General features: G+C 40.3%; 1 protein-coding gene across 1 annotated transcript; it reads left to right on the top strand.

Moving 5' to 3' along the window:
- Positions 1–7,075: 7,075 nt before the first annotated feature.
- Positions 7,076–12,889, top strand: ubxn2a (UBX domain protein 2A). Its single transcript, XM_054618898.1, has 7 exons — positions 7,076–7,208; positions 7,482–7,544; positions 8,218–8,320; positions 9,338–9,447; positions 10,519–10,656; positions 11,123–11,284; positions 11,982–12,889. Exons 2-7 carry the CDS (start codon positions 7,501–7,503, stop codon positions 12,163–12,165), a joined length of 741 nt encoding a protein of 246 aa, XP_054474873.1. The 5' UTR covers positions 7,076–7,208; positions 7,482–7,500; the 3' UTR covers positions 12,166–12,889.

The following is a 12,889-nucleotide window of genomic DNA, read 5'->3' as shown; positions in this document are numbered from 1 at the left end:
CTGTTCCTCCACCATCGTCCAACCCCCTGTCCAATCTGGGAGCTGTCTGTTGGCCAATCAGTGTCATCAGGCCTTGATAACTTGCACCTGTTTGTCTCCATTGGAAAGCCATTGTCTGCCTGTGTTTTTGGCTGTGTCATGCTGTTGCCTTTTGTTTGTGAGATGCCATAGGGGTTTAGGTGAATAGGTAAGATACCCTTGGGTTTACACTACCATCACGTAGATTTACTCTGTTATCACATCAGGTTAGAAGCGGGGCCACCCTCTGTATGTATTAGCTAGGTTGTATGTGTGCACTAGTTAGTTGTCACTTTATCTTGTTTTCTTTGATTTGGCTCCGCTTATAGTTCCCTATTCCCCTTGGCGGAACGCCCGCCAAATAAACACACTTATGTACCAAGTTTGCTGTTGTGCCCTGTTTTTGTTGTTCTCCCAGCCAGTCTAACAGTAACATGTGTTATGGCTCCCCTACTCCCCCTAGACGTAGCAAGCTAACATCCTGGAGCCGTAACATATTTGGGGGCTCGTCCGGGATCCTCATTGTAGGACTCCACGTCGGGCTGGCTGTGAGTTGTTCGATGCAGGTGTGCGCATAGTGTAGCTGGTTTGTGTGTATAGGATAGGCAGTAGTTGTTTTTGTAGGGCTCGTTATGGAGGCTTTTGATTTGGGTATCTTTTTGGCTGATCCGTCTATGGATCGAATTGACAGATGCCGGAAGGCTGATTTATATGCCATAGCGGCTCATTTTGAGTTTCCAGTTCAGGGGACCCTGCTCAAAGCGAGACTTAAGGAGTGTGTCGTGGATATGCTGGTGGACAAGGAGGTGCTTGGTGTGACTGTGGCTTCTCCTTGTAGTGATGCCAGGGCGGACATGCAGGCTGGGGCAGAGGCTAAGCCACCCGCTACCTTACCGCGCTTTAAACCGTTGTCACCTATTTTATCAATGTCGACTCAGGACGCCCGTCTGCAAGTAAGGTTGGCCCGCTTGCAAATGGAGGCTGAGCGTGGAGAGAGGCAAGCTGAGCGTGAGCACCATCTGGAGATCCGACGGATTGAGGCAGAGAAGGAGGTGAAACTACGGAGGTTGGAATTGGAGGCTGCAAGTGCAGCACGTTCACCCCAAACCACCCTCTCTTCTCCACTAGCTAGCTCATTTTGCACATTGGATGTGACTAAACAAATGGCTTTGGTTCCGCAGTTCCGGGAATCGGAAATCGATTCTTATTTTGGTGTGTTTGAACGCATCGCAGTTTCTATGCAGTGGCCTAAAGAGGTGTGGCCCCTCTTGCTTCAGTGTAAACTATCTGGTAAAGCTCAAGAGGTGTTGGCGTCCATTTCGTTGGCGGACAGTCTAGATTACGAAATTGTTAAAACCACTGTTCTTCGTGCGTATGAGTTAGTGCCTGAGGCATATAGACAAAAATTTAGGAGTTGCAAAAAGTCTCCTGATCGTACTTTCATGGAGTTTGCTCGAGAGAAGGCCACCTTGTTTGATCGGTGGTGCACCGCCACTAAAACTACAGATTTTTCCTCTCTTTGGGAGTTAGTCCTGCTGGAGGAATTTAAGAATAGTGTATCAGAACGAATAGTAACATACTTGAATGAGCAAAAAGTGATGTCACTGTCCCAGGCAGCTGTATTAGCGGACGAGTTTGTACTCACCCACAAGCCCGCTCATTTGTTCTCTACCTCTCCCATCACTCAGTTTCGCAAGTCAGTTTCGCTACCTTTACGCTCTAGGGAGGAACGGGAGTGTTTTTATTGTCATGAACTTGGCCATTTAATTGCTGACTGTCAGCTTCGTATGAGAAATCATCCACCGCTCGTTCAACAACCAAAGGGGGTTGGATTGATAAGTACAGTTTCTCGCTCTGTGGCAGTTATGCCGAATGTGTGCATTTCTGACCTTCCTGACCCCAGCTACAAACCATTCATTTTGAGTGGTCTCGTGTCACTGACCGGTGATCCAAAGGACCAGCAAAAGGTTCAGATTCTCCGTGACACTGGGGCGGCCCAGTCGTTTATCCTCTCTGATGCAGTGCCATTGTCAGGTGATTCATTCTGTGGTTCCAGTGTTTTGGTTCAGGGCATAGAGATGGGGTTTGTGCCAGTCCCCTTGCACCTGATACATTTAAAATGTGATTTAGTCAGTGGAATTTTCAAAGTCGGGGTACGTCATAACCTGCCGGTAAAAGGCGTTCAGTTTATCATGGGCAATGATATTGCTGGAGGCAGAGTGCTGCCTATGTTGGAGGTATTGGACTGTCCCGAAGCTAACGCTGAGGATGAGTTAGCCGAGAGATTCCCTGGGATTTTTCCAGTGGGTGCTGTTACACGGGCGCAGTCCTAAGAACAGTGCCGTGTGTGTGCTGGCCTTAGTCTCGACCCATTGCCTCTACCGATAACTCGTGATAAGCTGGTTGCTATGCAAAAGATAGATTCTACACTGGAGCAGTGTTATGGGAAGGCTGTTACTCCGGGTGGGGATATACTTTGTATTCTCATAACCCTGGAAAGAACACGAAATGATTTGTAGGTAAACACTGAAAAAGGTTAGAGAAAACAGATTTGAAGCAGGAAAGTTTGCTTTGATTGAATTATCATTAATCAATCAGACCCCAGTATGAAGGATGTCTGAAACACTTCCGATGTAAACACAGTATAAGAACCAGAACTGACCTGGAACTGGAAGGAGTCGCTGTTGGTGCCGCTGCCAAAGTGTCGTACCAGACGGTGCTGCCGTGGACGTCCTGCTGAGTGAAGGAAGTCGTGGGCGTGGGAGCCCGCTCACAGTTAGCGATGGACCAGCTTTCCACGGGGCCGTCGGTTGGTATGGACACCAGCACCACCTCGCCTGAGACGGTTACAGAGGAGGTGAGAACTGTTTCTCTCAGTTATTATACAACACACAATTATTATAATCACTGGGATCACATCCCACCAGAATTAATTGTTAGGGTAAGAATTTATAGGCTTCTATTATAGTCCATAATCTGTACAAATGTGTTTATTATGATATTCTAGCCTAATTGATTGAAGACGTTTTAATAAGTAATAATGAATTTATATCAAAATATTTAACGTTATTAATAATTAAATTACAAAATATAAACCCATGAATTTGTATTAAAAATGATGGTAAGAAGCTTTCCCATAAGACACCATTAGTTTAAGTAACAGCATTTAACTTAGGATTCAATTTAGGATGCCACCCAAAGTTGCTACAGAGTTCTTGTCATGGTGTACAGTGACATTAAGTTGATGCCACGAAGGCTGCAATATCATCTATTATCTTTATTTAATGTTTTATTATCTTTATTTAATGTTTTATTATATTTATTTTAATGTTTCGCGTTTGTCACAGTCGTGCAGTGACGCTTGTGCTGTAATGATGCTTCTTTACTGATGTTTATCTGGACGGCTCATCCTCCTGTATACCGTGTGCCGGATTACCGGGCGTTTTTCACGGTACCGTACCGTGGATCGATGGCTCAATCCCTCCTATAGCTGGCATAGCTGAGGAGGCTGGAGCGTCTGGGGAGCTAGAGGAGGCTCCCGGCAGAATCCCGGTGACCGGGGAAATAGGTTCCGTGACGCCCAAGGCATTGCATGCCGGGGTAGATTTATTTATTTTTTAAATTCACTAACTTTATTGAGACATTTGTTCATACATATAAAACACAATATATTTATATATATATGTATATATTTAAATTTTCAAGTTCTTATTTTTAAGATCTTAAGTTGATGCCACGAAGGCTGCAATATCATCTATTATCTTCATTTAATGTTTTATTATCTTTATTTAATGTTTCGTGTTTGTCACAGTCGCGGTGCAGTGACGTCACGTCATGATGTTTTCACGGATGTTTATCTGGACGGCTCATCCTCCTGTATACCGGTGTGCCGGATTACCGGCGTTTTTCACGGTACCGGTACCGGTGGATCGGCTCAGCCTCCTATAGCTAGCATTGCATGCTGGGTAGATATTTTATTTATTTATTTTTTAAATTCACTAACTTTATTGAGACATTTGTTCATACATATAAAACACAATATATTTATATATATTTGTATGTATTTAAATTTTCAAGTTCTTATTTTTAAGATCTTAAGTTGATGCCACGAAGGCTGCAATATCATCTATTATCTTCATTTAATGTTTTATTATCTTTATTTAATGTTTCGCGTTTGTCACAGTCGCGGTGCAGTGACGTCACGTAATGATGTTTTCACGGATGTTTATCTGGACGGCTCATCCTCCTGTATACCGGTGTGCCGGATTACCGGCGTTTTTCACGGTACCGGTACCGGTGGACCGACCGGCTCAACCTCCTATAGCTAGCATAGCTAGAGGAGGTTGAGCCGTCTGGGAGCTAGAGGAGGCGTCCCGGTAGAATCCCGGTGACCGGGAAATAGGTTCCGGCGATCACCGCGCATTGCATGCCGGGTAGATTTTTAAAAAAAATTTTTTTTTAAATTCACTAACTTTATTGAGACATTTGTTCATACATATAAAACACAATATATTTATATATATATATATGTATATATTTAAATTTTCAAGTTCTTATTTTTAAGATCTTAAGTTGATGCCACGAAGGCTGCAATATCATCTATTATCTTCATTTAATGTTTTATTATCTTTATTTAATGTTTCGCGTTTGGCACAGTCGCGGTGCAGTGACGTCACGTAATGATGTTTTCACGGATGTTTATCTGGACGGCTCATCCTCCTGTATACCGGTGTGCCGGATTACCGGCGTTTTTCACGGTACCGGTACCGGTGGACCGACCGGCTCAACCTCCTATAGCTAGCATAGCTAGAGGAGGTTGAGCCGTCTGGGAGCTAGAGGAGGCGTCCCGGTAGAATCCCGGTGACCGGGAAATAGGTTCCGGCGATCACCGCGCATTGCATGCCGGGTAGATTTAAAAAAAAAAAAAAAAAAAAATTAAATTCACTAACTTTATTGAGACATTTGTTCATACATATAAAACACAATATATTTATATATATATGTATATATTTAAATTTTCAAGTTCTTATTCTTAAGTTGATGCCACGAAGGCTGCAATATCATCTATTATCTGTGGTATTCTTTTAATGTTTTATTATCTTTATTTAATGTTTCGCGTTTGTCACAGTCGCGGTGCAGTGACGCCACGTCATGATGTTTTCACGGATGTTTATCTGGACGGCTCATCCTCCTGTATACCGGTGTGCCGGATTACCGGCGTTTTTCACGGTACCGGTACCGGTGGACCGACCGGCTCAAAAATTAAAGGCTTTTAAGTGCGCCTTATAGTGCGGAAAATACGGTATTTACTCCTGGTGGTCAGTAGGGGGCATTGCAATGTAGATAGTCAGGAACGTCCCTCACTGGAATCCTTCAAACTGAAAACTTTCTTTGTAAAGTTAAGGATGGACTTGTTGTGGTGTTTATTTTAAAAATTATATTTAATGTAAAATGATAATATACTTGCATGACAAGATAGAGTCATGATAAATGTAATTAAACTATAGCGCTCCACTGTTCATTGTCCAAAGGAGGGACAGGTGTAGCAAAGAGTGTAGGGACAATGTGTATAGTCCTCTATAGATATAGATATATCTAGGATTATTAAAATACCACAGAGGATGATAATATTATTCAGTCCAGATGTGGTCTGGTCTTATCTCACTCTACCACAGAGACACCACTATATAATAAAAGGATTACAGGAAATGCAACCATTAGTGCAGGCAATTAGGGAATTTCCTGTATCATGATAATATCATAAAACCCTGATTATTGTCATTAAGGTGCCAGCCTGCCCTCAATCCTGGACTTGTGCATCTCCAGAGTCAGGAAACATCTCTGCAGACCCATCACACGCCGGACACAACCAGTTCCAGCTCCTCCCCTCTGGTAGGCGCTACAGAGCACTGTACCCAAAACAAGCAGACCCCAGAGCAGCTTCTCTCCCCATGGCCTTCACTCTTATGAACAATTAATCATTCATCCTCTGTCAGGAACAAATCCATGTGCAATCATTTTTAATTATAAATTATAAAATGACATCTCAACTTCCTCATTAACATAAAATATCCTGTTACAACTTTCCCATCATTGCACTTTTATCTACATTTTATTGTGTTTTATGTTCATATATTTACTTTTGCATGTCATATTTCATGTGTACGAAATAGTTAAATGTTTTTCTATTTTTTGTTTTTGGATCTCCTTGTGTTTTTTGTTTATTTGTCTGTTTCTGTGTATCAGTGAGCGTAAGAAACCAGAGTCTAATTCCTTGTATGCATCTAATAATATGCATACAAGGAATAAAGCTGATTCTGATTCTGATTCTTATGGTATGAGTGTGTGAATGCAGTGTGAGACAGACAAATACATATATAGATGGGTCGATAGATAGATAGATAGATAGATAGATAGATAGATAGATAGATAGATAGATAGATAGATAGATAGATAGATAGATAGATAGATAGATAGATAGATGAGAGAGAAGGAAGAAGATAGATAGATAGATAGATAGATAGATAGATAGATAGATAGATAGATAGATAGATAGATAGATAGATAGATAGATGGATGGATGGATGGATGGATGGATGGATGGATATAGATAGATAAATAAATTGATAGAGAGATAGACTGATTGATTGATAGATAGATATAGATGGATTGATTGATAGATTAATTGATTGATAGATAAATAAATTGATAGAGAGATAGACTGATATATATATATAGATAGATAGATAGATAGATAGATAGATAGATAGATAGATAGATAGATAGATAGATAAACTGATAGATAGATAAACTGCTAGATAGATAGATAGATAGATAGATAGATAGATAGATAGATAGATAGATAGATAGATAGATAGATAATAGATAGATAGATAGAGATAGATAGATAGATAGATAGATAGATAGATAGATAGATAGATAGATAGATAGATAGATAGATAGATAGACATTAATGGTGTTTCCATTGTCTTTTAATACTGTGTATCATCAGTCTCAACCAGCAGCTTGGTTTCACTACGACAGGAGAGGAGTCGATTTACGGCACCGTGACGTCACACGGCGCCCTGACGTCACACGCACGCATCGCCCACAGCAGAGGAGCCGCTGCACGAAACCTCACGGCCGCTGCAGATGTGCAGCCCGGGGATCAACCGAGGAAACGCGGACTGGTAACTCAGCATATGACCTTAACCTTCTGATAGGAGCATGCACAATGAGCATCTATGTTCATATATTAATCATATTATCATAAACAGGCCCTCCGTGCGCGTCCACGGCTCTCTGCGTCACGCCCACCTGCATAAAATAAACAATAATACATATATATTGTCAATGCATTGAAACTGTTAATACAATGCTATCATGCATTGTATTAAATATGCATATCAAGCTGTGATGTGCCATGTTATGATGTTTTTTTCTGCTCATTTTCATTTCTTTAGATGGGAAACACACAACATCATGAAAGAGATTGACACTGTGGGGGGTGAGGAAGATGAGCATTGGTAAGTCAACACATGTGGAACAACTGCATTTAAGAGTTGCAATAACTCACTGTTTTGAATTTCCTTATTTTATTGTCAATTTGCCTTTATTTATCTCTAGTATTGGTCAATCTATCCATCAACATGTGTTTATTATTATTATTATTATTATTATTATTATTATTATTATGTGTAATGAAAACTTAAAATTCCATCCATTTTAAGTCACAAAATAACTGCAATAACTCACTATTTTGAATTTCCTTATTTTATTGTCAATTTGCCTTTATTTATCTCTAGTATTGGTCAATCTATCCATCAACATGTGTGTATTATTATTATTATTATTATTATGTAATGAAAACTTAAAATTCCATCCATTTTAAGTCACAAAAAAAAATCATTGCCATTACTCCTATCAATGTATTTCCTGAAAAAAAAAAGCAATACAACTCAATTACTGGATTTTATTGGTCAGTATGAAGTGTGACGCATCAAGAATGAGAAATCAATTAGGTTGGTCAAGGAGAGCAGTTATTTTCTGCATAGCCTGCACGCTGTAACATCATTTGAGGGTGAGAACTCAATAATGCAATGTTTCTGTACATTAAAGCCTGTGACTGCAGGCTGCAATCAGTAAACAATCTAGAATGACTGAATTACACGCTTGTCTGTTTCTTTATGGGTTCGTCAGTGAGGAAAACGAAGACGAGGCTCCAATGAAGCGAAGTTTCTCGGTAGAAGACCTCCTCGATGAGGTGGAGAAGATCTGTTACGATGCCTCGGGGACGTCTAAGGTCAGCAAATAGTTCACACCACTGATTCTCAGGGCCACATTTCTGCTGGAGGACAAAGGAAAACCTATTCATGTCCAAACCTCTTTTCAGATTGTCAGCAGTTTATATCTAATTAACTATATAAATACATTTTTTAGTTTGAGTTGTAGCCTAAGAATGATGAATACCTTAGTAGAGTTAACACCTACGCACAAAAAACGTAATATATTAATATTATATTAAGACAATAATTGTTTTGTATGTTTAAATATGCAATTTAGCCCTTATATTATAAGATATCTGCTAATTTGAAACCATTTCCATAACAGAAATCTGAACATTTAAAAAAGCCAGGTTTAAAATCAAGAGGAAATTTTAGAATATCTCTTTGTATCATTTCTTAAAGATTATATATTTTCGGCATGTTTTTAGGAATAAAATGTTCTATGAATTTATATGAATGACAATGTATGACAAAACCCCTGTTAAAACATTCAGAATATATATAGGAATTAAATGAAGAGTTCGGTGTATGTTAGTGCTACTGAAGGGAAGATTTCTGGCTCATAATCTGAGAAAAAACATTGTTTATGTTTGTCAAATAACATACGTAACAAGACTAATGGTAAATAGGGTAGACACCTTAACTAATATATAACTAATATATAACACTATGAAACTTCCACAGTTGATTACTTACATTAAGACAATTCTTTTTTGTATCACAAGTTTTCTGAAATGTTATGTTTAAATATGCAAATGAGGCATTATCACTAGAGTGCAAGAAGACATGTAATGGAAGCAAAGTAGCCCAAAATCTCAAAGATAAAAACAGGAATGTTTGTCGGGGTGTATATGTGTATTTGATAAATAAAAAAAACGAGCGTAGGGAATTACATTTAGGCTAACATTTAAAGAGTTCACAGGACATTGTTCTGATCTACAGTGACATGTGCTGACCTTCCTTTAAACGCTGGAGTTCAGCACATACAGCGATCATTGCGTCTCACTCTGATCAGGGGTCATTTATCCTTGCAGGTGGAGATGGTGGTGAGGCTGTGGAAGGATGGCTTCACCGTTAATGATCAGGAGTTTCGCAGCTACACCGTACCAGAGAATCAAGACTTCCTGGACTCCATCAAGAGGGGGTGAGTGAAAAATGACCAAGACAAAATGTTTAAATGTGAGTATTATATTAAGTGAGAATTTACAACCTTAAAGCACAAAAGAAACATAATATATTAAGCTCTGATAGGGTCTTTGATTGATTTCGGTGACGTAACAACTACTTGAACACGTTCTTTGTGCCTCAAACAACAGAATTTGTTCCTCTCACATTTGTCAAGCAATCAAAGATGGAGGACAGTGCTACATGCCATGGTTGGGTGTTGCAACACAAATTATTCTCCTGCCAACAAAAGCAAATAACAAAGCAGTGTTGTTATTATTACTCTACTCTTTTATTGTGGCATTCTACTTTATTACTAGATGTTTCTGTTGGTGCTGGGTTGTATTGAGAAAAATTATACTTGTGTCCATGACAAACCACTGTTGCCTGTATCAGTGACTTATTGATACAATTTCTTGAGAAAATAAAAATAATTAAAAACCCTTTAATAACAGTAAACCACAGTTTAAAACAGAATTACGCACTGAGTTTGATTAATATAAATACCTCTCATTTTTCAGATTTCACTTAAAGGAGCAGTGTGTAACATTAAGGGGGGATCTATTGGCAGTAATGGAAAATAATTTAAAAAAGCATTTTTATTTAAGATATTAGCCTGAAATTATGAATCAATGCATTTGCGTGGCCCTAAAATGAGCTTTTATATCTTGAAGCTAAGCTGGTTCTCTTCATGGAGTCCACCATGTTTCTACAGTAGCCCAGAACAGACAAACCAAACACTGGCTCAACATAGGGCCAATCTCGTTTTTCACATTTTGCGCCAGGCCACCGTAGTTCTCCTACACACTCAACCTCACTACTAGATGTACCAAAACCCTACACACTGCACCTTTAACGCTTCACATAACATGTAAAATGTATATACTGTATACTGTGTATGTTACTCAAAAGTAACATACCTGTACTACCTTACAGTCAAACCCCATCAGTCTCCAAAGGGGGATTTAGCAGTAAAGATGTCCCTCCAACAGACCACAAACAGGTGATATAAGATAATTCATTCATGATCTCGGTCTTTTATCTCCCCCAGGGAGCTTCCCAAAGAGTGGGAGAGCAGAGCGGAGGAGGAGGAGCTGGAGATCAGCGTGGAGGATCTGACGGAGGAAAACTATGTTCCCAGGAAAAAGGCCTTTCACCCCTTCAGCGGCCAAGGGTACCGACTTGGCAGGTAAGAGATGGCTGTTGTGATATTATTACAAATGAAATATATTTTTGAGTATAACATATTTTGATACACAATTTGACCTTTTTAAAAATAATAATTTAGCATATAAATTTGGTCCCAAATAATCAATAATGTACTTGTTGAGGTGGCTTTGTTGTTTTTAAAGTAGTGTCTGTCACAAGTTCCAAGATGCTATACTACATTACACCACTAGGTGTCACTCTAAATCCAGGTATCAAAACACCCACAAGCAAATCTGAGCAAACAGACCTGAGGAATTCAGAACCTCAACATTTCCATAACAATGTATAAACACTAAATAGTCCAGAGAGTCACAAAATATTTTGTGTTAGTTTTTGTTTGCCCACACCTAGTTTTAATCACTTATAAAAAAATACACAATGCATGAGCTGTGTGCACGCTCTTTTAACTGGTTCCTGATCTGTTATTTATTCCTGTCCACTCCCAGTGTTGCGCCCCGAGTAGTGGCCAGGTCACCATCTGTGCACGAGGATGGAGAATCTCCTCCTATTCCCATGGTAACACTAGACCACGCCCTTCCCGTTACCTCGCTGCAGATCTGGTTGGCTGACGGCAGGAGATTGGTGCAGAGGTTTAACCTATCGCATCGGTGTGTATCGCAAAGTCCAAACGCATCTCACCGCACATCTGAGCTTGACATCAAACCATACCTTCATATTAAAGATCCACTAAGTATTCTGTGCAAGGAGTGTCTTGACACTCTCCACCCCTGCTATGCTTTCTGTAAATCCCATAATCTCGAGCATCTCAGGAAAGAAGTAGTTCAAGGGATGACATAAGATTTTTTTGTTTGTACTAGCTTTGGAAGCTGGCGATAGGGGGTTTGTTCGAGGATTACGTAATGCTTTGTTCTGCTGGAGTTGAAGGCCCCGTGCATGTTATATATCCCCCCCCCGGACACAGTGCATGGGGCTGCAGAAAACATAATCTGAGATGTAGCAACGGAGTGGATCTATAAAATCCCCAGAGAGGGATTGCATAACTGGGATGCAGCATTTATATAACAGGGTTAGCTAAGGGATAGGGAGGGCTGGACCCCTCCACCCTTCAGAGAGTGTAGGGCTGCCATAGGATCGCTCGTATATGGTGAGGCCGTGATTAATAATGGATGCTTTTTACGAGAACACAGAGACATCATGTGTCACAAGAGTATGGGAGAGCAGTCTGCCGACGATGCTCTGCTACTGACGATTAGTTCTGCTATTATTTCTTATGTTTTTCTTACCTTACATCTTGATTTTTTCTTCGTTTCTGTCTCTTGATTCTGTCTCTTGATTCTCCTCTAGGATCGCCGATGTTCAAGATTTCGTGGCGCGCTGCCAGAGGAGCTGCCCGCCTTTCGTCCTGACGACGTCGGTTCCTTTCCGGGAACTCAACGACAAAGAGTTGAGTCTAGAAGAGGCCGATTTGGCCAACGCCGTCATCGTCCAGAGACCCCTGAACACAGAGGCTCCGTTTGGACACTCCTGACTAAAATGCCCCCTCCCCGTTAATGCACACAACACACCGCTCACCCCTTCACTGACACCTCACCAAGACCCTGAATGCAGTCTCAAAGCCCCCCTATAATTCATAATCTAGCTTTATTCTAAAGTTTGTGCTGCATTTATGATATTTAAATCTCCGTGTGGGATTACCTTCAGAACTAATGGAGATATAATCAGTTTGTTTGTTGTCAGTGCGTTCTCTGTCTTCTTCCTCTGGAGGACAGCGTTTACCTGCCAACAGATCTCCCCAAACCCCCAAACTCCCTGTCTCCTGTGCAGATGCAGATGTGTCCATCTGTTGGTCGACCATATGTTACTCTCCCTCCTTCCTTCACACACACATGCACAATACCTTCACCACCACCAGCACCACCAAGCAACTCTCTTAAAGTCTTCCCAAACTGTGATCACCAGTTTTTCTGCACTATTTACAGTAAAACTTAAATATAAGAGGCTGATATTTCAATTTGTATTATGTATAGTTTATATTTGATGAACATATGTATTGTTTGCACTTTATTGTGATTTAAAAGGGGGAAAGATGACAACTTGTTACTGTTATTTGGGTCGACTGTTTTTGTGCCATTTTTGCGCTTTTTCCCCTTCTTTTGTTCTTGGAGGGGGGGTGTTTAATTCAGAATGTACAATGTATTGTCTTATTTGACTGCATCCTTTCAAAGTATATCAAGGAACAATAAAAATCCTCA

The sequence above is a fragment of the Anoplopoma fimbria genome, chromosome 18 (assembly GCF_027596085.1).
Source record: "Anoplopoma fimbria isolate UVic2021 breed Golden Eagle Sablefish chromosome 18, Afim_UVic_2022, whole genome shotgun sequence".
NCBI classification, from domain to species: domain Eukaryota; kingdom Metazoa; phylum Chordata; class Actinopteri; order Perciformes; family Anoplopomatidae; genus Anoplopoma; species Anoplopoma fimbria.
The sequence above is the reverse complement of the archived record's forward strand: the minus strand, read 5'-3'. Positions and strand labels throughout refer to the sequence as shown.

Bases quoted from the DNA above. Each gene is read 5' to 3' on its own strand.
- ubxn2a (XM_054618898.1), top strand. From the start codon at position 7,501: ATGAAAGAGATTGACACTGTGGGGGGTGAGGAAGATGAGCATTG. The intron at 10,657-11,122 runs GTAAGAGATGGC...GTCCACTCCCAG, and splicing joins CAAGGGTACCGACTTGGCAG to TGTTGCGCCCCGAGTAGTGG. The intron at 11,285-11,981 runs GTGTGTATCGCA...ATTCTCCTCTAG, and splicing joins AGGTTTAACCTATCGCATCG to GATCGCCGATGTTCAAGATT.